We start from the raw sequence: 24747 nt of genomic DNA, 5'->3' as shown, positions 1-24747 counted from the left end.
TTTTAATTTTTATATATATTAGATTCATTTTTCAGTATAACAGTCCTTTCATATAAAAATATATTTATATAGATCTAATATTAAGATGAAAATTAGTCTAATCTTATATTATTTTGTAACATTTCTCTCAGTTTAAGTAGCTAGCAAATGTTTATATACAATGTATTTTTATTCCTTACATTTATATTTTTTAATTTTTAAAAGTCAGCAAATTCTTTAGTAAACTTTTCTGTCTCCGATACTCTTACATCTTTCTCGTCGAATGCAGATGTAAAATAACTTGAATCGCCAGGACTTTTGCACTTCGGGACAAATGGGGCTGGAACCTAAATATCAAATATAAAGTGAAATATTAGTTAAAATCTTTTAGTTTCATAAATAACTACTTGATATTTTATAAATGTACAGAATTTTAATTAAATTACAATAATTTAGTTCAGTGCTAACTAATAATTGAAGCTTTTTAAAACAGGATTTGATAGAGGTGAATCATACAGAATGTTTGAAAGATTCAGATTATATTTTAAAATATTACATTAATATAAAATCTTTTTAAAGGAGTTGGCATATACAAATATACAGGTTTAAATAAAATAATAATTGAAAATAATTATGTACTACTATAGGTTGTCTTCAAAGTTATTGTGCAGTGAGAAATTTGTAATGACATTAAAGTTACATGTATGGTATTGCATACAAGACCTGTATGCAATACCGTATGTATAATTAGTCAACTTGAATTGAATAAGCAATTTATAGGTCTTGTATTAAATACTGTAGGTAGAATTTTAACATCATTATTTCTATCCGCTCAGTAACTTTTTGGACATCCTGCAGCAGTAAAAAATTGTTTTGAATAATGGAATTATTATTAAATTTTATTTGAAGAATTGCAAGTATTATAGATATTTTATTAAAGTTTAAAATATTACTGTAGTCTTCATCAATTTTGTTATAGATATCTACAGTTTTCTACTCTTAATGGAGACTTGGTTGAGAGATTTATAGCTACAGAAATAATACTAGTGTTTATTAATTATTCTCACTTTATATTTTACAATGNGTCGTAACCCTCATTTAATCCGCTGTTTGTTAGATCGAATTTTAACGCCTGTACGTACAGTGATCATTGTATTGTTGGGATCTGGAAGAAACGAACCTGTTTCGAAGTGACAATAAATATCTTTGTGTTCAATACGTCCAAAGTGTATTTATTTCGTACCTTTCCGCTCGCGGGACATTGTACTTGTCGCAACGAAACACCACAATAGAATGGAAATGCAATGTTAAATTACTTGTTACCTTATGAGAGGCTGTTTTATGCTAGGACTGTCTTATGACAGTCACAATAATGAATACAGAAGAAAGTAACTGTAGTATTCAAGGATTTCAATGTCACAAATGGAACTAAACTCCTTGAGTACTAATTTTGGGATTTTGGTAAAAGTTTTGTAATGTATTACTAGATATTCTTGCTAATTAAAACATTGCTAGAAACAAAAGTTTTATTAGATAACATTAAAATATATTGTGTAAGCTTTCTCTCATAAAAGTAATATAACAACAGATTTAGAGATTATGCTTATTATTTATTAATTTTAATGGAAATTTAATTAATACATGCTATAATTGAAAACTTTTAAAACAGCTTCAAATATTTTCCAGGATAGAAGAAAAACTCAAAAAAAAAATTAAAAGTGACTTCATAATTTTTTAATAGTGTTTCTTCTATCCTTCATATATTCATCCTAAGTTTTTTAAACAATTTTACAAAGCATTAAAGAAGATATGAAACAGTTTAATGATTCTTTTTATTATTATACAATTTGAAATTAACATTACATTATAAATATTATAAAAAATAAGTATGCAATTAAGAAAATTATAATTTTATCATTATCATTATTTGAGATAATAATGATAATAACATAAAAATAAGAAAAAGAAATAATACATACATTCCTATGGAAGACAGCAATCCAATTTACGTCACTAAACCATTTGTGTTTCTTAATATCGTCAACGCCGTGTTTTAAATTGCCAAATCGTTTTGTCAAATCAACTTGCAACATATTTTTGACTAGATTTTTAAGATCGCCACTAAAATGTGGAGGAATACGAAACTGAAATATATATAAATAAAACAAACAATCTTTAGTAAGTTAAAGTGACCATATAAATTGTGTAAAATAATATTTTAATTACTTTATTTTATATAAATTATATATTAATATATATACTCTTGTATATATTACAAGTTCTTAATTAATCATGTTAAAAAGACAATAGAAACAAATTCTTATCCTAATCAAACATTGTAAATATATTATTACATTAAAAAACTGATACCTTTCCAGCAGCTATTTTTTCATACATATTAATTGGCTTATCTGCATAAAATGGAGGATAGCCAGCAGTCATTTCATAAATTAATACACCGCAAGTCCACCAATCTACAGCTTTATTGTAACCCTAGCAAATAAATAGTAATAAAAATACAAGATTAATGTAATAAAATTAATAGTATCTAATTTAAAATATATAAAGTTCATCAATTGAAGTAAACTTAAATAGTATACAAAATTGCAAAATGGTGCTTTTAATACTTATTTTTGAAAATTGTTAACATTATGTTATAGTGATAACTTAGTTTAATAAAATATTATGGTAATAACTATTAATTATAAAAAAATAACAAATTTCTAGATATTAAAATTGCCATTAAGATTAATCAAAATAATGATCCTAACATCTAGACATCCATTTCTTTCATAAATTATTTTAATATAATATCCACAAATACAATATTTAAAGCATTTTCTATGCATATAACTATATAAAACAATACAAAAGATTTACTACACATAAAAATAACTAAACACAAACATTTTTTTAATCTTTACAAGTTCTATTTTATTAAATTAACATATATTTAATATTATTTATGATAATTTTGTTGGAACATTTTTATGACTCTAGTATAAAGATATTATTTTATGTAGTAACCAGATGAGTGAATAAAACCAGTGGCATTGCTAGTTGATCCTACATTTATTTCTATCATAAAGACTAAAGTTTTACAGGTATTTTTTATGTATCTATACCTAATTATAACACTAATAGTTAAATACTAATTTTTTTGTAAAAGATCTGGTCTTTTTTCTGTCGGCCTTGGTGTGATAAACCCTCCAAATTGTTAAATCCTATTTATTAGGTTATCTATCTATCTAAATTATTATTATTATTGAATTATAAAAATACTATTGAATTCAATAAATTAAAAAGCATTCTTTGAAAATAAATAACAAATGATTAGTACTTTTAATATGATATAATAATTTATATAAAGTATTAAATAAGGCAAATTAATTGCATAATAGTTTTGTATAAATTTATCATACAACTGTCATTATTTTTTTACATTACTTACTTTTCCAAGAATGATTTCAGGAGCAATATATTCTGGTGTTCCACAAAGAGTATACGTTCTACCTTTGAAACGTTTAGCAAAACCAAAATCTGCTATCTAATTAATTAAAGAACAAAAGATAAAATTTCCAATATTAACAAAAACATTGTTATTAGATGTATTCTTAACAACAATAAATTGTGATATAATACATCAATAAATTCTTATTAAACTAAATCAACAATGAAAATTCAAACAAAAACAGTAACGCATTATGGACCCACAACCCCCAATGTACAGTTCAGACATTTTCTTCAGAGGAATTTTCAGGGATTTAATCCCTAGTATTCTCATTCCTTTCTTAATGCAATCTCTGGAGGGTTAAGTTTTGTGCTGTGTCTGCACCACACCAACAATCTAGTGTCCCCAGATAAGACACTAAATTTAAATTTCAATATTCTTAATACAGCAATGAGTTTATAAAAGATTGGTTTAGGAACTCCTGTTGGTGGGGGCTCCAGGCAATTGCCCTTTTTTGCCAATAGGATAACACACCACTGAACAGAAAAGTTCCTTCAAAATAAATATATAATTTGCAGTCTTCTTTGTATATCCTCCTCATACCTTCTCATACAACCTAATTGAAAAAATCTATTGTTGTTTGTTGATTATAATAGTAAAATCATTAATTTATTGTCTACAGTTTCTCCAATAGTTGAAGTTAACATTTTTATTTAAAAATAATAATAAAAAGAAATACAATAAAGTAATATAATAAAATTATATTCAAAATTTACTACTATTAAATTGCATTATGGCATTATCTGACTGTTAAAATAATTTAAGTCAGATAATGCCACCAGTAATTCACTCCATGAAATACTATAAAAGTAATTTATTCTATACACATTTAATTAAAGTAACATTAAAATAGTTTGTAATAATTATCATATTATTATAACTATGTTTATTTAATTGCAGTATAATTGCAATTTGTTATAATATATTTAAATTTATACCTTAATATAGCCGAGATGGTCAATGAGAATATTTTCTGGTTTTAGATCTCTGTAAGCAATGTCTAATGAGTGTAAAAATTCAAATGCCAAAATAACTTGAGAAGCATAAAATTTTGCTTGATTTTCGCTACAAAAATACACATATTTTATGATACATATTCTTAAATATTAAACGAAATTTAAACATATATAATAGAATTAAATGATCGTTAAGTAAGTATAAAATAATTAAAATTTTGATGACATATTTACTTAAGACTGTACATAAGAAATAATAATTTTTATAAATGTCTTTTAAATACTCAATTCAAATCTAATGTAAACAGATTCAAAACATTTTTTTTTTTTTGCATTGTACAAGATATATATATATATATATGTGGTTTCTAAATTTTTAGTATAGTTCTGTAACTTGTACAGAATTTACTGAATTTATATGACATGTATTACAATTGTTTTATATTAGTTGTGTTTCTCAAATAATTTTGTTTTGTATATATGAATGCTATTAAACTTATTGAGACTCTGGTCAGACAGGAACAAGGACAATAATAGTTGATTTTAGAAGAAAAAACTGATCTATATGTGTTTTTATTAAAATATATAACTACAATCAAAAACTTAATCTGTGGGGGGGGGAAATGCAACATATACAGTGAATGTCAGGAGATGTCCAAACCTTATCATGTTAAGTGCTATATATTGCTTATATATATATATATAGTTTAAGTTTACGAAATGAAACTGTGTAAATAGGCTGTATAGAAGCCACAGTACAAATTTAGAAGAGCCACTTGAAATTTGTGAGACATAGTTTGGCCATTGTGGGTATATATATATATATATATAGGGTTGTCAAGGTAAATCCAGAAAAGTCACCATATAATGAAAAACAATTAAAAATAGAAGGAAAATTCAACATATCCTTACAAAAGTTGATACAAAAATAGTAGACAACTCACAAAAATTATTTTATGTAGCCTCTGTCAGCTTCCATGATCTTATCCAGTCTTGACCTGAAATGGCTGCAGGCTCCTGGTTCATGTCTGTCATCACTTCCATGACGGAAGCCTTTATAGCATCCTTGGATGCTTTACATTTACCTTTGCCTCAATCATGCTCCAAACATAATAATCAAGGGGATGCAGTCAGAGCTGGACAGTACCGCAAGTTGGAACCAGAGTCCACACTTTCAGTTTTCTGTCCTTTTTGTTCTTTTCAGTCAAGAGCTAATGATTCCTCAGGACAAAAGAACAGTATTGCAGGTCCTCCTGCGCTGTGAGACTGATCATTGATCTTACCATACCCATTTCTTTTGTGAGGTCACTCATGCTTCATGCACCATCCTGATCAATCTTTTCCTTCAGTTTGGTTATGAATTCTCACTTCTCTTGCAATCAGAATGCTTACTGCAAGTTGTCTTATCAGGAGTCATATTCTCCTTGTTGTCTGACTCCCTGAACTTCTTGGCTATGTTGTAAACTTGTGTTTTCTCATAGCCAAACCATGCCGATTTGTGAGGGTGGTAACAATAATGCAATTCCAGTATAACAGCTCTTTGATTGTATTCTTGCAACATGTCTAAACAGCTCCTAGTTATTGACTGTTCAACGCTTTCTTCTTGAGTTAAATTAATATAAACCTGTATATATTATTCAGCCCATGGAAAAACAGCTACAGAAGGAATGTTGGTAGGATATACTATTTGTTTCAAATATACAATAGATACTTTTATGCCGACACAACGTCAATATTATCATTTAAAACTAATCCACAACCACAGTACACTTATAGTAAATTATATTGCATGCAGATACACAGTGCGCAACTCTGACTATTAAGATTGAACAATGATTGAAGTTAACCAGCAATTGTTTATTGTGACATCGTCACAATGCCGAGCTGCAATTTTTAATCATATTTTTAATTTTTTTAATTTAAAATATATGCTCTCCACCTCAAATTAACACTAGGATTTATTTGTTTGGTCAAAACAAAACTGATATTTGTGCAGTAGGAAAAAATCCTTAGAATAAGATCTGATTCAACTCTATAATATGCATCTATTTATTAATAAGTCTCATAATAAAACTTTAATTAGTAAGTAAGATATTGATATTAAATAAGCTAATGTTTATGTTGAAAACATCATGAGGAAAAAATTCTAATTCTGTTATGTATTGCTAAACCATTGTCTCAATTGTCTCTGGGGTGTAAAAACTGGTTAACAAAGGAACCAGTTTTTACACCAATGTAGGGCACTTTCCATCTTTCATCTGGAAAATGCCCTACATACAAATGAAGTCAGTAAAGACAACTGTAAGGAACCATGAACTTGTTCTATTCATAGTAGTTAAGACATAATAAATTAATTTTATTATTTTAATATTAATTAAATAAATTTATATCATTCATTTTTAAAATAAANTGGTCATATTGTTCATTGGCATTGCAACACCAATGAACAATGAATACGTGTATATATGAATGCTATTAAACTTATTGAGACTCTGGTCAGACAGGAACAAGGACAATAATAGTTGATTTTAGAAGAAAAAACTGATCTATATGTGTTTTTATTAAAATATATAACTACAATCAAAAACTTAATCTGTGGGGGGGGGAAATGCAACATATACAGTGAATGTCAGGAGATGTCCAAACCTTATCATATTAAGTGCTATATATTGCTTATATATATATATATAGTTTAAGTTTACGAAATGAAACTGTGTAAATAGGCTGTATAGAAGCCACAGTACAAATTTAGAAGAGCCACTTGAAATTTGTGAGACATAGTTTGGCCATTGTGGGTATATATATATATATATATAGGGTTGTCAAGGTAAATCCAGAAAAGTCACCATATAATGAAAAACAATTAAAAATAGAAGGAAAATTCAACATATCCTTACAAAAGTTGATACAAAAATAGTAGACAACTCACAAAAATTATTTTATGTAGCCTCTGTCAGCTTCCATGATCTTATCCAGTCTTGACCTGAAATGGCTGCAGGCTCCTGGTTCATGTCTGTCATCACTTCCATGACGGAAGCCTTTATAGCATCCTTGGATGCTTTACATTTACCTTTGCCTCAATCATGCTCCAAACATAATAATCAAGGGGATGCAGTCAGAGCTGGACAGTACCGCAAGTTGGAACCAGAGTCCACACTTTCAGTTTTCTGTCCTTTTTGTTCTTTTCAGTCAAGAGCTAATGATTCCTCAGGACAAAAGAACAGTATTGCAGGTCCTCCTGCGCTGTGAGACTGATCATTGATCTTACCATACCCATTTCTTTTGTGAGGTCACTCATGCTTCATGCACCATCCTGATCAATCTTTTCCTTCAGTTTGGTTATGAATTCTCACTTCTCTTGCAATCAGAATGCTTACTGCAAGTTGTCTTATCAGGAGTCATATTCTCCTTGTTGTCTGACTCCCTGAACTTCTTGGCTATGTTGTAAACTTGTGTTTTCTCATAGCCAAACCATGCCGATTTGTGAGGGTGGTAACAATAATGCAATTCCAGTATAACAGCTCTTTGATTGTATTCTTGCAACATGTCTAAACAGCTCCTAGTTATTGACTGTTCAACGCTTTCTTCTTGAGTTAAATTAATATAAACCTGTATATATTATTCAGCCCATGGAAAAACAGCTACAGAAGGAATGTTGGTAGGATATACTATTTGTTTCAAATATACAATAGATACTTTTATGCCGACACAACGTCAATATTATCATTTAAAACTAATCCACAACCACAGTACACTTATAGTAAATTATATTGCATGCAGATACACAGTGCGCAACTCTGACTATTAAGATTGAACAATGATTGAAGTTAACCAGCAATTGTTTATTGTGACATCGTCACAATGCCGAGCTGCAATTTTTAATCATATTTTTAATTTTTTTAATTTAAAATATATGCTCTCCACCTCAAATTAACACTAGGATTTATTTGTTTGGTCAAAACAAAACTGATATTTGTGCAGTAGGAAAAAATCCTTAGAATAAGATCTGATTCAACTCTATAATATGCATCTATTTATTAATAAGTCTCATAATAAAACTTTAATTAGTAAGTAAGATATTGATATTAAATAAGCTAATGTTTATGTTGAAAACATCATGAGGAAAAAATTCTAATTCTGTTATGTATTGCTAAACCATTGTCTCAATTGTCTCTGGGGTGTAAAAACTGGTTAACAAAGGAACCAGTTTTTACACCAATGTAGGGCACTTTCCATCTTTCATCTGGAAAATGCCCTACATACAAATGAAGTCAGTAAAGACAACTGTAAGGAACCATGAACTTGTTCTATTCATAGTAGTTAAGACATAATAAATTAATTTTATTATTTTAATATTAATTAAATAAATTTATATCATTCATTTTTAAAATAAAAACAGAAAACAACTAAAAATCTCATATTTAATTTACCTGAATTTTACACTTTTTCTTAAATGTGTAAACATTTCTCCTCCTTGAATATATTCTAGTGCAAGATATAAATTTGAATTATCCTAGAAAATAAGAAAAAAAATGATAAAAAAAACATTCATAAAGATATTTATCCAAATTTGAGAATGCCGTAATGTTTAAATGAATTTCTAGAAACACGTTATCTCTGTAAATATGTGTAAATAACACATATTTACAGAGATAACATGCAAAAAGCAGAAAATGGTTAATCAAATAGAAATGTAATATACTTAAATCTCAACCAGTAGTACACATTTTTAAAGAAGATTAAGTACCTTCTTTAAAGTTACTTAACCAGATAACCAGTGGTGATATTCGAAACATTTAACAAAGGGTTCGCTAACAGAAAATTTTTCCTTAACATTTTTTTTCCGCTCAAATGGTGCATTAGCAACATTAGCGCAAAAACTGACCTTAAGATACCCATATAAATAAAAAAGATGCGTTCACAAAATTAAGTCAGTTAAAATTTAATATTGTTTATGCCAGAGCTATATTTTTTTTTTATAAATAATAAAAAAAAGTGTTCAAAATGATTTATTTTGTATATATTTTATTACGACACGTATTCCGCAGCCATCTTGTATTTTCTCGCGCACGTGGGATTGTGGGATCTCTCTTATGACTGGATTTAGTTTCAAGAACTCTCTTGAGTCGATCGCGATTGAACCTCGTTTCAGTCGAGATTGAAACGGTCGAGGGAGGTCGCGCCAAGGCGAACGTGGTATAAGGCTCTAGTTTAGTAGTGTTACAGAGTATAATATGTATATTTTAATATATTTTTTAAAAGAAACAAAACCCCTGAGAAATGTTATGTGTGTTTAACAAGGTTCGGAAAACTTTGAAAATGTTAACAACGGGTTCGGCCGAACCTGTGCGAACCTGCTGAATATCACCACTGCTGATAACCTACTTAACTTAAAAACAGAATAACAAGGTATCAAATAATGCTATATATTTGGAGAAACTATAAAAGACATACAGTAATGCTTAGAACTATTTTTCAACTATAATCAATACTTTCATGATTAATTCTTGTTCATATTTATAATAAATAAATAAGAATTAATCATGTAAAAAATAATTCTACTGTCTGAAAGCTTTTCTTTTAAAACAAATTTGACAATTTTTCAAGTGTAATCCTTTGATTTTTTTGCTTTCATGTTTCCTTGCCATATGGCACTCCACTTGTGGTATAAAGAGGCTGTGTGTACACTCATAAAGCAGAGAAAGAGAATGTAACAAGGAGTTGAGTAGGGTGTGCTTTTTGGACTTTGTGCAGTGGGAGAAAATCCATTAATACCAGAAAAAGAAGGTTGGAGCTATGAGCTTTGCCACAATCAATAAGAAAGGAATGAACTTTTGGTTGAAGTTCAATAACTATTTTAATCATAAATATGCTACCACTATACAACTGTTATATTTGCAACATCCTCGAGTAAATACATTGTCAGGATAGATGTTGCATATTTGCTAAACCATTGTCAGGCAACTATACTGGTGAATAGCACATAGGAAAGCACTTATTGTGGATCAGATTCACAATCAGTAACTATTTGTTTTTAAATAAAAAAAAAGGATTTTCTTTTCATACATTGTACCGTACATTCGTCTCAAGAGTAATCAACTCCACATCACTCATTCTCAAATTGTATCTTGTAATAAGGTTCTTATCGATAAACCTGCAAGATTGGTATTGTTTGTTTAATGGCAATGTGACACATGGACAATCTCCTAAAGCCATAGTCACACCATGCAATTTCCAGCCACGCAGGCAACCACAACAGCAACAAATGCAAGTTTCACGTGTCTTGTCGTGGTCATATTGTTCATTGGCATTGCAACACCAATGAACAATGAATACGTGACCTTATAATAAACCAACATCCACTTCATCTGCTATATTTTTTTCTTTAATGTGAATGAATATTGTTAGCAAATAGTGGTACTTTCTACTTAGTTCTTTAACTATATTGAAAATAATATTGTTGTTACTAAACTAAAAACAACTGAAATTTTATATCCAGAAATCTAAAAATGATACTTGCAATCAATGGACAGACTTTCACTTATCTCATGCCATGCCTGTGTTCTTTTCTCTTTTCTTCAATAAAATAAAAATTTAAAACTTCAGAGGCATTCGTAAGCCCGAATAAGCTGGATCAATCTCAATTCTAATGCTGTACCAGTCAGTATTTTCACTTTCTGCTTGATGATAACTACTTTCAAAGTTGCCACTGTATGATGTAGCACAATATGCATTTGCTGATTGGACGTGCATTTGCAATCGGCGCAAGTAGAACAAACTTTTTGTTTCTAGTTGCGGTTGCAGTCATGCCAGTTTTCGAAGGGTCTTACTAGTTAACAAGAACAACCGTCACAGTTGCAGTTGCCTATGTGGCTGGAAATCGCAAAGTGCCTGCCGCTGGAAATCCCAGGGCTTAAGGGAAATGCCTCCTGGGTGATCTTTTATGGGAAACTGGCCCGTATTTAGGTATTACTAATATGAAGAAAATCCAGAAAACTCCATGTGGCCAGTCTGTTGGCAAGGTGCAAATCCATGATCAACTGCCAGTGTTCAGTGGTTTTATCCACTTGGCTGCTGGTGAGCACATGCAAGATTACACCAGTTTTAAAAAATAATATTCTATGTAGACCTATATATGATATATTTTCAGTTTCCATGCTTAATGGAACAAGCTCCTGAAATTAAGTTAAATATTGCATAAAAATCTATGTATATTATGAAATATTTTAATTTAATTTTATTTTAAAATAAAAAATTTCTACCAATACTGAAACAATACACAAATGTTTATTTGGATATGTTTAACATTCATCTAATAAAATAATAACAAAAGATTGTTTTTAATGACAATATAATATGTAATATTTCTAAGAAAAACATCATTTATAACAATATATTTTTACAAATAGATGAGATTAATTTGGTCTGAATCTAATTAAATGATGAAAAGTATGTTCTACTCTTGATAATACTCTATTCTTTTCTGTTATTGATGATAAAAATGCATTTCAAATTGATTATTTTGTTAATATGATGTAAAACATATTGATTGTTTTATTGTAACATATTTTAAGATGTTTATTTCATTGTTTATCATTAAAAATATAATATATATTGCATCATTGGTATTAGGTGTGTCTATATTACCTCTAAGATAACAATGTTGTAATTTTTGATCTTAAGATCAAGTAAAAATCTAATTATTAAATTTATCCAAAGTTTCCAAAGGCATTCAGATAGGTTTCCCACTGCTTTGCCCTATTAGAGCCTAAAAATCTAAACAAACAAAAGTCACATGGTGATAAATCAGGTCTGTAAGCTGAATGGACAAGAACCTCCTACATGCATCCTGCTAATGCATCCTGAACAGTTTTGGCAATGTGTAGAGACATGCATTTTCATGAAGAATGTGAGGACCAAGTGATACTTGAGTTCACATGTTAAAAATAACATAAAAGTGTCAAATCAAGGGATTGGGCTTTGATTCTAACGCTCATAAAAATTGGAAGAAAAACCTAAATAAAATTGGAAAATAATAAAATTATTAATTGAGAGAAAAAAATAAGTTTTTAAATAACGTTAAAAGGAGATGCAACGTGTCACTTATAAAAATTCAAAACAATTAAATACAAGTAGGGTTTCAAGGTGCAATTAATTTCCCTTGATCAGATTAAAACAGTGTTAAATTAAACCTTTGATAGCCTGAAATGGTCTGTCATCTGTCTAGATACAGGAAACCAACCAATCAAAAGCTAGAGATCCAGGGAAGAGAATCTTTTAAAAACCTGGATCTCGAGGACAAAGGAAGACTTCTCCCAGCTTCTGATAGTGACAACCACTGTCCAGACTTTTCCCTGCCTCCCCCATGTGAACACCATCCTGTTTGAACTTCAGGCTATCACACTTTGTCACTGGACTTCTCACACCATCAAAGCATTGACTGGCCATCCCAGGGCCAATGACTGAACAGTCCAGCACCTCCAGAAGACAAGACACACTAGACTGTAAGATAGTAAATAAACAGGTTTCTTTGTCACTCACTTTCCTTCATCCCATATATGATAATCCTGACATTTGGTAATCCCCAATTTGGTGACCTCACAACAAGAATCATAATGAAAGAACTAAAAGTTTATTTCACTATCATTAGGTTCAGTTCAAGACACAATATATACCTTAATTCATCATCTTTCTCTCTCTCAATACTGTTCGTTACCACTCTTGAAGACCTACTTTTCACATATCTCTTCTTGCTCATCAAGTCAAAAGTGTCATCTTTTTGTCCTATATGCTTGCATTCATTTCTCTAGATCTGGGTACCACTGACATCATCAAGCCCTACGAGGCCTGGGTTTCCATAACTCAACCTTCCCAACTATGACAAGCCCATTTGGTAGACAAAAGGTTGTAGTGCTGCGTCACTATTGTTTAGGGATAGGCGCTTGTATTTATATACCCTTGTGCAAGGTTCCTTTTTCCGTACCTGTTTTTTTTTGTATAATTTGTAACTTTCGTTTTTTTTGTGTAAGAAAACCACCTTTTACTTGGGTAGCACAGCCCCGTTGTGTCGATTGGCTGTGTTGTGTTCACGTGTGGTGACATGCGCGATGGCGGGACTTATAAATTTTGCCATCCCACGTGTGCGAGAGTTCTTTAGTGGGTGAGACAAGGACTGAGACGGACGGGCTGAGGTGCACCGGAGTGGACGAGTAGTACTAGTGGACTGGACAAAGGAAGACGGGGATTCACCACGTGCGGAATCCATCTGCATTGATGAAGCCACATGGACGATGCCGATTTTTAGACAACCCCGAAATACAACAGGAGTTTTTTAAAGAGACGTGCAGATTAGTTCAACGTTGGAATTACTTCTGTGAAGTGTTTGTATAAAAAACAATTATATATATATACATTGTTTCTATTTCTGTGTCCGCGAAGACTAGTTAAGTATTGACGCGAGCATTTTAATCCTTTTTATGTAATTTTGTAATGATAAACCCTAGTTTATCGAATTTGATATTCATTAAATATTTTCCTACTATTGATACATGTCGTTTGTCTCGTGTAAAAATCCTCGTGTAACAGTAGCCTTTTACCCTACTCTTTGTCCAGAGTAACCTCGGTGCTCCTAGGATACTACAAGGTCAATGATAATCTAAATCACATGGTCTCAAGATCACACCCATTTTTGATTGTTCTGTGCAAGAAACTGACACTATATATCACATTTCATGTGCAGCAGATCATGTGATACAGAACAAATGGATTTCATTTGATTTTACATTATAATATTATTCGTTTACTGACAAAAATCGCTGTCATTACATGAATGAATTACATAGCGTTGTGTAAAATTTGTCATAATGCATAAAACTCTAAAAACATTAATTACATTATATAATCACCATATAATTATTAAGACAAATAATACAAATACCTTGAATGAAAACATTAACTTCACAAGAAAGGGAAAACTAATACTTTGTAATATCTTCTTTTCATTTAGAGTATGTTCAATTTGTTTAAGTTTTACAATCTGTAATTATTAACATATAAAAAATTTAGTAATTTCTATATTAATCATTTTAATATTTCTTAATTAAAATACATTTTTATTTTTATAAAATTAATTTGAATTGTATAAATTAGAAACAATTACATAAGTTTCATAAATTTTGTTACTGTTTCAGTAATACAATGAAATCCACTCACTGTAATTACAGTGTAACCATTTGTTGTGTAAGTGTGTGTATAAGGTGGTATCAGAACTGTACTTCTCATGATTATATTGTTCAACTGAAATGCATTAACAGGTTAGTAGTTGTATAATTAATTTATTTTGAGTCAAGCAGGTCAGTCTTAATAAATGTTTTATATTGGTTTGTACATTCTTAGTGTTTACTGCCGCCAACATAACAGATATTGGTGACAATGATTAAAATAGAGGACTAAACAATGTATTCTAAATTAATAAAATGCTGAATTACATATTGAAATTAATTTTTTGATCAATTTCAATATACAATTCTGCACTTTATTAATACTAAAAGCATATGACAAAAATTTTGAAAATTTATGGGTTGGAAGAATGTATTCTGACATCAACACCTTTTACAGCCAAATTTTAAGATTTTGAGAAAGTTATCAAATGATGGAACCTTACAAACTAAATGCAGATACCTAATTAAGTTTTTAACATGTGATATGTAAGGATCACATCCTAATTTATGTTCAGTACTCAGAATCCTCAGTCGTTATCAAAATAAAACAAATGAACAGTTACTAAAAGCTTTCAGACATGTTCTGAGAGATTTAAAAGGAACTTCAGATGTCAAGTTATCAATAGTTCATGAAAGAAACTTGGATAGCAAAGAAATTCAGGGCTTTGTAGGTGCAAACTTAGAAGGAGACAAAGACAAGAAATCTACTACTTATTATTATTTTTTAATTTATTGAAGGAACTGAAATAAATTTTAATTTATCTAAGTATTTTGTTTTGAAAGTTTGATAAGTTATAAGGTTTGTGAGATGTTCAAGAATTTTTGTAAATGTTTAAAATTGGTTGTAAGAATTTTTAATTAAAGAGGAGTGTTAAGTGGGCAATTAATAAAAAAAATGGTACTCCTGTTACCATCTTCTTGTCAAGATAGATGAATGTATGCATGTCAGAAATACATGGGTTAATGTTTGTTGGATTGTTCTGTTCAGGACCATGGAGTTGGAAATGGAGAGTCAAAAGCCATTTTGAGGTACTGGGGTCAGAGTTGGAATCAAGAAAAATGGACACACTCTGAACTTTGACAGGTTATAATTCTAAAAAGTGATATGATTTCCATTGACAGTAATACAATGCCTACAAATGCTTTATATAGATGTATTGTACAAAAGATTTATTACCTCTTCCTTACTTAAAACTTTAAGAGCATAAAATTCTTCAGTATTTTTATGTTTGACAAGTTTTACAACACCAAAGGAACCTGATCCTAATGTTTTCATTTGGATAAAATCATCTAATTTTCCTTCATTCTGAAATATAAATATTAATTTTATATGTATTAAATATATAAAAAATTTATGCTCAACTCAAAATATTAAAGAACAAATAAAATAAGTAAAATTCCTTAAATATTTTGATATATTTCATGCTTTAAAACTCATTAATAAACTAAAAAGTATTAATTTATCAAAATTTTTGTTATGGTAAATTCAAAATGCTAAAAAGTTCTAGCCAAACAATTAGACAAGGGACATAATTCTCTAGGTAAACAATGCTAATTGTTTTGGCTTCAGTTGGTCTTTTTGTCTTTTTACTAACTGGACACTCTAGTTCTGTGTCATTTTTGAACTGTAGTGAATACTATTTGTAGCCTATATGCATGTTTGTGTAGTGTGCAGGGACATTTTAATGCATGGGTGAACCTGACATTAGATACGACTTCAAAATGACATTAATACGATGATGATGATAATAAATTAATTAATTTAGAACAAAAAAGATTTTACTGTTTCCTTGTTAAGTGCTGCCTTTTTTCCTTCTTGTCAACAATGAGACATATACAATTTGTGGAGATTCAGACTCAATCTGGGGCCTCACACATTGAAGCAAAGACAGTAGCAAAAACCTTCTATTTGAATGGATCTACTGCTTTGGAGCTCCATTAAGGTAACTATGGACCAAGATTAGCAATTTTGAGTCAAATCTTTTCCAATTTCTCTGCACCCTTATGGGAAGCAAGCAAATTCATACCTCATTTCCACTTTGTGGAAAATGACATGATCAAGTGCTGTTATCTTAACACATAACAGTCATTCAGTGCCATACTGACAATTGGATAGATATCCTTCCAACAGTCTTCTTAGATCTGAGAGTGACAATGTGGAAAGATTGCAGTTGCCACTGGTGGAACTTCTGTACGGCAAATTACTATCTCTGTTGATGGAGTCTTCATCATTAGTGTTCAGACTGATCCAACCACCTTTGTCAGGAAATTTAAGGCAACAATGGAAAAGCTTTAATCAGATTTGCTTCAAGCATGTTCCAATGTATCCCCATTTGTCAACAAGGATCTAAATTTCTGCACTTATATTTACTTTAGAAATAATACTCAAAGATCATCATTTCAACCAATATAAAGTGGACCTTTCCAAGTCATAAACTGTAATGACAAAGTGTTTAAGCATAATCCAACAGATAGTCCATGAGATGAGAGTTAATATTGTTTAGCTCAACCTGATATATTTTGCAAGAAAAATGGAAGGAAAACACAGTTTCAATCAAACAGCCTGCTTTCTTCTTCTGGCAAATTCCCATAACATTAGAACAACCATCATCTTCTGGTGTGCAACATTGATAACACCAGTGTTCATGAAGTATGGTTATTGAGTGCAGTTAAACCTATGCTATTTATATATGTCAACACCTCAACAGTACACCAGTATTTTTCCCTCTCACCTCTCCTCAAATTGTCACTGGCAGGGAATTATGTTGTAATAATTTCTGATGCTGAAAATGTCTCAATGAAATAAATAAACTGGAGAGACAGTTTTTTTTTGGCATATAATGCTAACCAGTTCAGCTCAAGATGGTCTTTTCGTCTTTTTTACTGACTGAAAAGTTGGTACATCTGTGCATCCATTCTGCATCCATTTTTTTTTGTCATATAATGAATACTATTTGTAAATATATGTTATTGTAGTATGCACAGTCCATTTTATAAATACTTCTGTAGAGTTATTGGTAGTTATTTAGCTGTATCAGACATATTGGGGAGAACAGAAAAGATCAGTACTCTAAAAAGTCTGCTATATCAACTATAAGTATGATACTTACACTTGAAAATATTAATTAATGTACACATCCATGCTTGAAGAAGACTTTCTATCTGTAATGTGTCAAACTCAAGCAACAACATTTTAAAAATATATTGCCAGATTGACAGTATTTTAAAATAAGGCTTATAATGAAAATAAATTACTGATAATTTAAAATTAAATTGTATTATAATGCTACCATTTCATTAACTAAACTAAATACTGTATATCTAGTTCAGTTAATGAAGTGGTGGCATTATAATACAGTTGCTGTCCATGAATGACATCTGGACTGAACGGGAGGAAGGGGGTTATGACAAGTTGGACAAGGGGAGACAGGAGGGACTGAGCTTCAGTGGATGTCCATTTTACTTCATTAAATTTTATACAGTCAGTATATGCATTTTATTATATTTACTTTAAAATTTTTTTGTATGTTTCATTCCTACTTAAGGTATCTATCATTCATAAAGTAATAAAGGCTTTAAGGGAAGTTGAGTTTTGTTTAAAGTCTAAAGAGAGGAGGAAGTTACAAAAACTTGGAGAGACTGGAACAAAGGGAGAGGGGGGAGTAAAAATTTCAAAAAACTGCAGATGTAATTAATCGACAGCCCTAAGAATTAATGTGCAGTTAAATATTATTTTTAATTTAAATAAATTCTTTTACAGCTCAAACAATTTTATATTTTGTAAATGAATTTTTTCAAATAGATATGCTACTATATTCTGCTTTAAAATGTTTGTTTATGCTAAAATATCTGCTAAAATGCTAAAATATCTGCTAGTTAGAAGTTGTCTGCATGCTTTCTGTATTTCATAAAATAACTACGAAATTACCAACAAACCAACAATAATTCACTTCAAAAATGAACATTTTCTACCGTCTTCAACAGTCATCATCAGGTTTGATTGATTCCAAGAGTTCGAAAATTTTTCGATAATTCAATAACAATAATTTACTTCAAAAACATTCGTTTTTGAAGTGAATTATTGTTGGTTTGTTGGTAATTTCGTAGTTATTTTATTAATTCTCACACCAGTAGTGTTGGTATGATGGATGATTATTTCTGTATTTCATTCACTAATTTTAACTTTTTCATATGTTTTTCTGAATATCCTTCTTATGCATAGAGAGGTGAGTCATTAAAGCAGTCATTGATAACTGTTTTTCAATTTTAAACAGTGGGAGAATGAGATTGAGAACTTTCTGTTTTTCTATGTCCCACAACAAACAGCAATATCTTGTAAAATCTGATTCAATGGCCAAAGAATCTTGATACACACCCAATTCATCATCCATTATATCTATCATTGAGATATTCTGTAACTGAGACATAAGACACAACTTCATACAAATGGATTTTGCAACCACTCGGTAGAAAACAAATCCTTAAAATCTATTTGCCTATAATCTTTATTACAAATACTATAAATGTTTGTGTAATTTACTATAAAAATAATACGACAGAATAACTTATTTTTATTAAAAAGTATGTATAAATGAAATCAAATATAAAATTTACAGGTTGTAAAAATTAAATGAAAATCATAAATAATATACTTTACTGGTAAAGCATTGTTCCATTTTTCTTCAAAATCATCTTTCACAGCTTTTAAATATTTAAGCCCTGTTAAATGAAAAAAATTAACATTGTTTTAATCACGTTAATGTTTCTCATAATTTTATAACAACATATTATTTTATATAAATTTGAAAACTATTTAAAAGTGAACATATTTATGACTAAGAAGTTATATCTCTTATCTGCAAAATGGCCAAAAGTAATGCAATGAGAACTTTTAGTTACTATACGATTATGTTAAAACATCGGACAGTCATCAATGGGACACCTTGAAAGACAGAAAAATAAATAAAAACTTTATTTATTTTGACAAAATTTAATTTCTAAAACAGTTTTTTGCTTCAGTAAACTTGCATGTTTGTACTGTAGATACAAGTTATCACTTTTTAGCCATCATTATTCAATTTGTATCATTTCAATGTTTTTATGTAAATATTGTTTAAGGATTTCATTTAAAGCAGTCTTTCTTTATTAAAACATTGTTTCTGAATAAAATAATCATAATATATCATTGTTTTTCTGATCTTTCTGTTCAAATGTAACTGAGATATAACTGATGGAGCCTAAAATACAGTAAAGCTACAGTACTTAGTATTCTGTCATATTAATTTGTTCATATCAGGATTCTAAATAATTATAAACTTATTGTTATAGTTTAAAACTGTGTTGATTTAAGATCCTATTTTTCTAACATATTCGTTTGTAGAATTATAATCTATTTTTTAATAAAATCACAACAAACTACTATAAATAATAAATTTCAAACATTTTTGTGTGTAAAAAAAACCATGCTGCTTTTGAAAATCTTATTTAAACATGGGAATAATCTGAAAATTATGTAAACCTTGACACCTTGAAATGTCAAGAAATGCAAAAATATTCGGGGGTTTTTTCTGTATGTATGGATGTTAGTGTGTGTGTGAGGAGCACGATTATGTTTGTCCTCTTTGAAGCTTAATAACTTCTGTGCTTTTTGTCAAAAATTTCTGAAATTTTGCAGGAAGGTTTCTGTATTAGGGGGACTGATGCTATTAAATTTTGGTGATTAAAGGTTGAGGGGATGGGGAGATAAAGGGGATCGTGTGTATCGAAAAGCAGCTTTTTGATGTTTGGAATGATAGTAAGCATTGAGATATATAGCATTTTTAGCTTTAAGATAGAATATTATAGGATTATAATATTCTATCTTAAAGCTAAAAAAGCTATAGTCTGCTGGGACAATATTAAACCACTGGAGGAATTGGTTCAGGCATTCAAATTTGGACCTATGTTTGCCCCGAAGCCCTCGAAGATCTCAGCGCATACCATCATTCCAAACATCGAAAAGCTGCTTTTGCCAATTAAGGCTCAGCATAAGGATTTCTTTAGGTGGAACATGGTTCTCAGCAAAAGAATTAAAGAAATTGACAACAGAGATAAAGAATTTTGGACAAATGTAAGTAAAAGTAAAGAATGGCTCCAAGCTAATGAAATAATCCTTACCAGAGTGGATAAAAGCAGAAACGTTGTCCTTATGAAGAAACATACATACACTAAGCTACTCAAAGAATACATCGATTCTACAGAATGCCAAACAATAGAAGAAGGATACTTACAAGTTAGACAAACTCCATAATAGAGTTACCAGATTCACCAACTCACCACTAGCTAAACACCTGCAACTTGGAACTGCTACCATGCAATCACCTGAGTTTCCGCGGCTATTCGGCTATACTAAAACCCATAAACCAGGCAAGCAAATCTGGCTGATTGTTGACAAATCAAGATCTCCAACCCTACCTATTGAGAAGGATTTACATCAGCTCCTCAGAAACCATTTGAAAGAATATACTTACACCGTTTCGAGCACTCGGGAACTCATCACTAAGTTACAAAATATTGCTCTTACGGATCAGGAATTTATTACAATGAAGCTATGTATCCTTCCATTAAATTGGAACCATTCTTCTGTGCCCTTAGGGATTTCTTCTTCCAAGCCTCTCCACCCAAGCCTAAATACCACAAGCACGTTTTAGAACTAGCTCATCTAATGTGCTACACCTCATTCTTCACCTTCAACCAGCAAATCTATCTTCAAAGAAGGGGAGTTCCAATGGGTAGCCCCCTCTCTGGAGACCTCTGTGAATTAGTTGTTAGAAAATTTGATAGCAAAGTCTTAGAATCCTTCAACGCAGAAATCATTCTTGACACGCGCTATGCTGATGATCTTCTCATCATTTGGAGATCCAAGCCGGATTTAAACGCTGTACTGGAGATTGTGAACAACAACCTGTTTGGACTTAAATTAAAGCTAGACCAACAGGATGATAGGATGGCCCATTTCCTTGACCTCAATATATTCCTGAATCATGGTTGTATAACCACAAATATATTCCATAAGCCTAATCTTCAATCTTTCTTCATCCCTGCAACTTCGAATGACCTATTTACTTATAAAATATCCGCTTTCAGGGCTCTAATCAGTAGAGCTTTTACCCGTTGCTCTAACATTAAGGGCGCACTACAAGAAATCCAGCGCATCAAGCACCTCACCACAGCCCACAGTTACAACTGTAAATTAATTGATAGGCTTGCGCAAAAAATACACAGAGGCTTAACAACCGAAGCGGTCAATTCCAAACCTATAAAGCAGCGAGGTAAGTACATTGTAGTCGATTTTGACCCTAGGATGAGCCACGCTTTTAAATTCATAACCAAAAAGGTAAAGCTACTCTGGCATATAAATGCAACCCTTGAAAAGTTCACTTCTACGATTTATAAACTTCTGGCTAATCCCAAGGACAAATGCAGCGAAGCCAGAAGACCAGGAGTTTACACAGTCCCACTAGAGGACACCAGATCCAACCCGAGCAAAAAACTAACATACATTGGCTCAACCAATAGATCGCTTAAAAGGAGGTTAGCTGAGAACAAATACGACGCATACAACAAAAAGTTCACTTCCATCCTAGCCCAATTTGCAAGCGAACCAAATATAACGACCGAATGGGAACAGGCAAAGATTATTATTCCTATGCATGACAAAAGCAAACTTAGAACCATTGAAATATTTGCGCAATCCCTCAAAGAGAGTTGTATCTTGTATCAACAGCAGTTATGCAGACTCGCTTTCCTCCGCGTGGAAATCAGTCTTCGATAACCCCTTAAACTAAATAGACCAACCCACCCTGACCGAACCTGTTGCAACCCTTAGCGCATTGTTTTACTTATCGCGTGTATTTTCCAATTCTGCTTTTCAAGCGTAGCATTTTTCCCATCTATAGTCGTTCGCACGCCCTTTCTTATTGTATCAAAGGTTAACTAACGACGTCGACATCGTCTATACTTCGGTATCAACTATGACGTCACTCCCCGGTAACCCCCTATCTAGGTAGGCCAATCCAATACTCAGCAAGCCTGTCACAGTCTCTAGGGCATCTTCTTTACTTAGCGCGTGTATTTTCCAATTTTCCAACTTTATTTTCTCCAACTTTAGCAACTATCCCATCAGTTGTCGTCCGCACACCTTAAATTTTATATGAAAAGAAAATTTAACGCCCTCAGTATCGTCTAAGGCTGCGTACACACTAGGCGTTTTTAAGCGCGCGTTAAACGCGCGTTTATAGATTTTTNATACCAGGGGCCATATTCTGGTCACTGTCTCTGGTCTCTCGTCGCTTGCAAGTCGGTTGCTGATTGGCTAATCATTTGGATTAGCCAATCAGCGACTGGCTTGCGAGAGATGAGAGACCAGAGACAGTGACCAGAATATGGCCCCAGGTTAACTACATTTCTAGTAGACGTCTCCTTTTTTTCTTTTGTTCAAGAACTATTGTGAATCAATAACTAGTGATGTTAAGCAATCGGCGGCTCCCTTCTGGGAGGAGTCTGTCGGGAGTACGAACACGCCCCATTGGGACTACTTAGGTAAACTTTAACTGAATTACATATTAATATGCATTACTAAAGTATTTCATTACAATCTTCTAGATTTTGTGATATATTACAGCTGAATGCTGGTTAATATGTAAAAAATCGACTCCCGTAACCTAGAAACTGGTAAAATTTTGCATATGAGACAAGCAAACGATTTCTTCCGCTTTTGATTTGATCTATGGCTCGAAGATGTACGATTGAAAGTGGACGAAGACGTTTGCTTGTCTCGTAAGCAAAATTTTGCTGGTTTCTAGGTTATGGAATGGGTTGGTTTTTTACGTATTAACCAGCATTCGGCTGTCGTACTTTTATAGCGGGGATGGAGGAGGGGTACGCAAGCAATTACTTTCACGTCCATTTCCAAACTGAGCCAGTGCGTATGCTCCACTAAACGCTCCTCTAAAGCCGAGCTAATGCCTGGTGTTTACGCTGCTAACGCGCGTTTAACGCAACGCAAAACGCCTAGTATGTACACAGCCTTAAACTCGTAGCCTGTTACTGACGAACTCTCTGCTAAAATTGAAAGTGAAGAACGTCTAATCTTTATTATTTATAACCCCATAGTGGAGTGGGCTATTCTCGGAAATAGTGCAAACCCGATCCAACCTATGGCAAAGCTAGCTCCAATTCTTCGTCAGTTTCCAAAAATCAGTTTAACATCGAAAGCTTCTAGTAGAAGCGAATCAGATATTAAGCTAATAAAAACTGATCAAATTATTTTTACATTTGTACAATCCGGATGGGTCAACGAATCTCCAGGAATTCTTCGGGGGGGGTCCGTTCGGATAAGTCGGGCCCCGTCCCTCACTATCCGGTCGTCCCATTGTGGGCCTGGCCGAACCCGTAATGGGCCTGCTTTAAGACGTCCTCTTAGTGCCCACAGGCGGAAAGAGTATAAAAAAAAAACTGTTAATTAAATTACATATAAAAAACATTTTAAAATTAAAACGATGTGTGTTAATTTTCCCATGTGACGTAAAGGCCGGGAATTTTTCCGTTAAATCCAAAGTGCGTTAAATCGAGGTTTCACTGTATTTTATATTAAATACATTATAATATATAATAAATTTATAAAAATATTTTAAATTTTAACACGAATCGAACTGCGAAAAACTTTTTTTTTTTTTTAAATAGAATTCAATTGGATTAAGATTTAAATTTATTTATAAATGCCGTAATAATAAATGAAATTAATTTTTAAAACAAAATATTTTTACTGGAATATAAATTTTCTTACAACTTTCTTGATCTACAACCAATTCTTCGTTCATATTTATTATTTAATCCATATTGACAATTCCGTTAATACATAATACATTTTTTTTTAAATTTCAAATTACATATCACTATGTATTCCATTATAAAATTTTAATTTTGAAATATTTTTTAATTATTAATTTAATATAAATTTTATATTTAAAATAATTTTTAAAAACATAACATGCGGAAATTTTTTTTTTGTTTTTTCTAATTTATTACGAAACTTTCAATA

General features: G+C 31.2%; 1 protein-coding gene and 1 pseudogene across 2 annotated transcripts; both read right to left on the bottom strand.

Moving 5' to 3' along the window:
* LOC111632894 (cAMP-dependent protein kinase catalytic subunit beta-like) lies at positions 1-24602 on the bottom strand. 2 transcript variants are annotated; one of them, XM_023377417.1, is made up of 10 exons: positions 24493-24602; positions 19324-19385; positions 15844-15972; positions 14384-14482; positions 8877-8959; positions 4429-4555; positions 3431-3526; positions 2350-2472; positions 1959-2123; positions 1-326 (listed from the first exon to the last, which is right to left on the bottom strand). In XM_023377417.1, the coding sequence occupies exons 1-10, from the start codon at positions 24524-24526 to the stop codon at positions 198-200; spliced, it is 1047 nt and encodes a 348-aa protein (XP_023233185.1). In that variant the 5' UTR covers positions 24527-24602; the 3' UTR covers positions 1-197. The 2 variants fall into 2 exon arrangements, with proteins under 2 accessions (XP_023233185.1, XP_023233184.1); XM_023377416.1 differs by lacking the exon at positions 24493-24602 and adding an exon at positions 20823-22432.
* Positions 23819-23973, bottom strand: LOC111632903 (annotated as a pseudogene).
* Positions 24603-24747: the final 145 nt, after the last annotated feature.

Source organism: Centruroides sculpturatus, unplaced genomic scaffold (assembly GCF_000671375.1).
Source record: "Centruroides sculpturatus isolate CEXI.00-Female unplaced genomic scaffold, Cexi_2.0 scaffold808, whole genome shotgun sequence".
NCBI classification, from domain to species: Eukaryota; Metazoa; Arthropoda; class Arachnida; order Scorpiones; family Buthidae; genus Centruroides; species Centruroides sculpturatus.
The sequence above is the reverse complement of the archived record's forward strand: the minus strand, read 5'-3'. Positions and strand labels throughout refer to the sequence as shown.

Excerpts from the sequence above, each read along its gene's own strand:
- LOC111632894 (XM_023377416.1), bottom strand. The coding sequence starts at position 20,865 with ATGTTTCTTCATAAGGACAACGTTTCTGCTTTTATCCACTCTG. Across the intron at positions 14,483-15,843 it reads AAGTTTTAAGTAAGGAAGAG|ATTGTAAAACTTAAACAAAT; the intron begins GTAATAAATCTT and ends TAATAATTACAG. Across the intron at positions 2,124-2,349 it reads AAAAAATAGCTGCTGGAAAG|TTTCGTATTCCTCCACATTT; the intron begins GTATCAGTTTTT and ends TATATATTTCAG.